Genomic DNA, 250 nt, shown 5'->3' with positions numbered 1-250 from the left:
AATTTATACATGTTTAATTACAAAGATGTAATTTAGTTATATTTGGTTTAAAAGGATATATAGTTTTTATATATTTAAGCATGTTCAGCGCTGAAAGAAAGAAAAGATAATTTAATTCTTTTAATCAATTAAAAATAATTTAATTTTATTTAATTAAAAGGGATAATTTGATTCTTTTCAATTAATTCGAAATAATTTAATTGTATTTAATTAAAGGAATAATTTAATTATTTTCAACTAGTTCAAAATA

The 250-nt window shown here is 16.0% G+C and overlaps 1 protein-coding gene across 1 annotated transcript in view; it reads right to left on the bottom strand.

The window, feature by feature from the left end:
- Nucleotides 1-237: 237 nt before the first annotated feature.
- Nucleotides 238-250, bottom strand: part of ETH_00040565 (uncharacterized protein) — a gene marked incomplete at both ends in the record, with an annotated part of 2978 nt that continues 2965 nt past the window's right edge. The window contains one exon of the mRNA XM_013376003.1: nt 238-250. Within this exon, the coding sequence (XP_013231457.1) occupies nt 238-250 (13 nt within the window).

Source organism: Eimeria tenella, genomic scaffold (assembly GCF_000499545.2).
Source record: "Eimeria tenella Houghton genomic scaffold, Eth_scaff3084, whole genome shotgun sequence".
Lineage (NCBI taxonomy): Eukaryota > Apicomplexa > Conoidasida > Eucoccidiorida > Eimeriidae > Eimeria > Eimeria tenella.
Note: the sequence above shows the minus strand (reverse complement) of the source record. Positions and strands in the feature narration are given on the sequence as shown.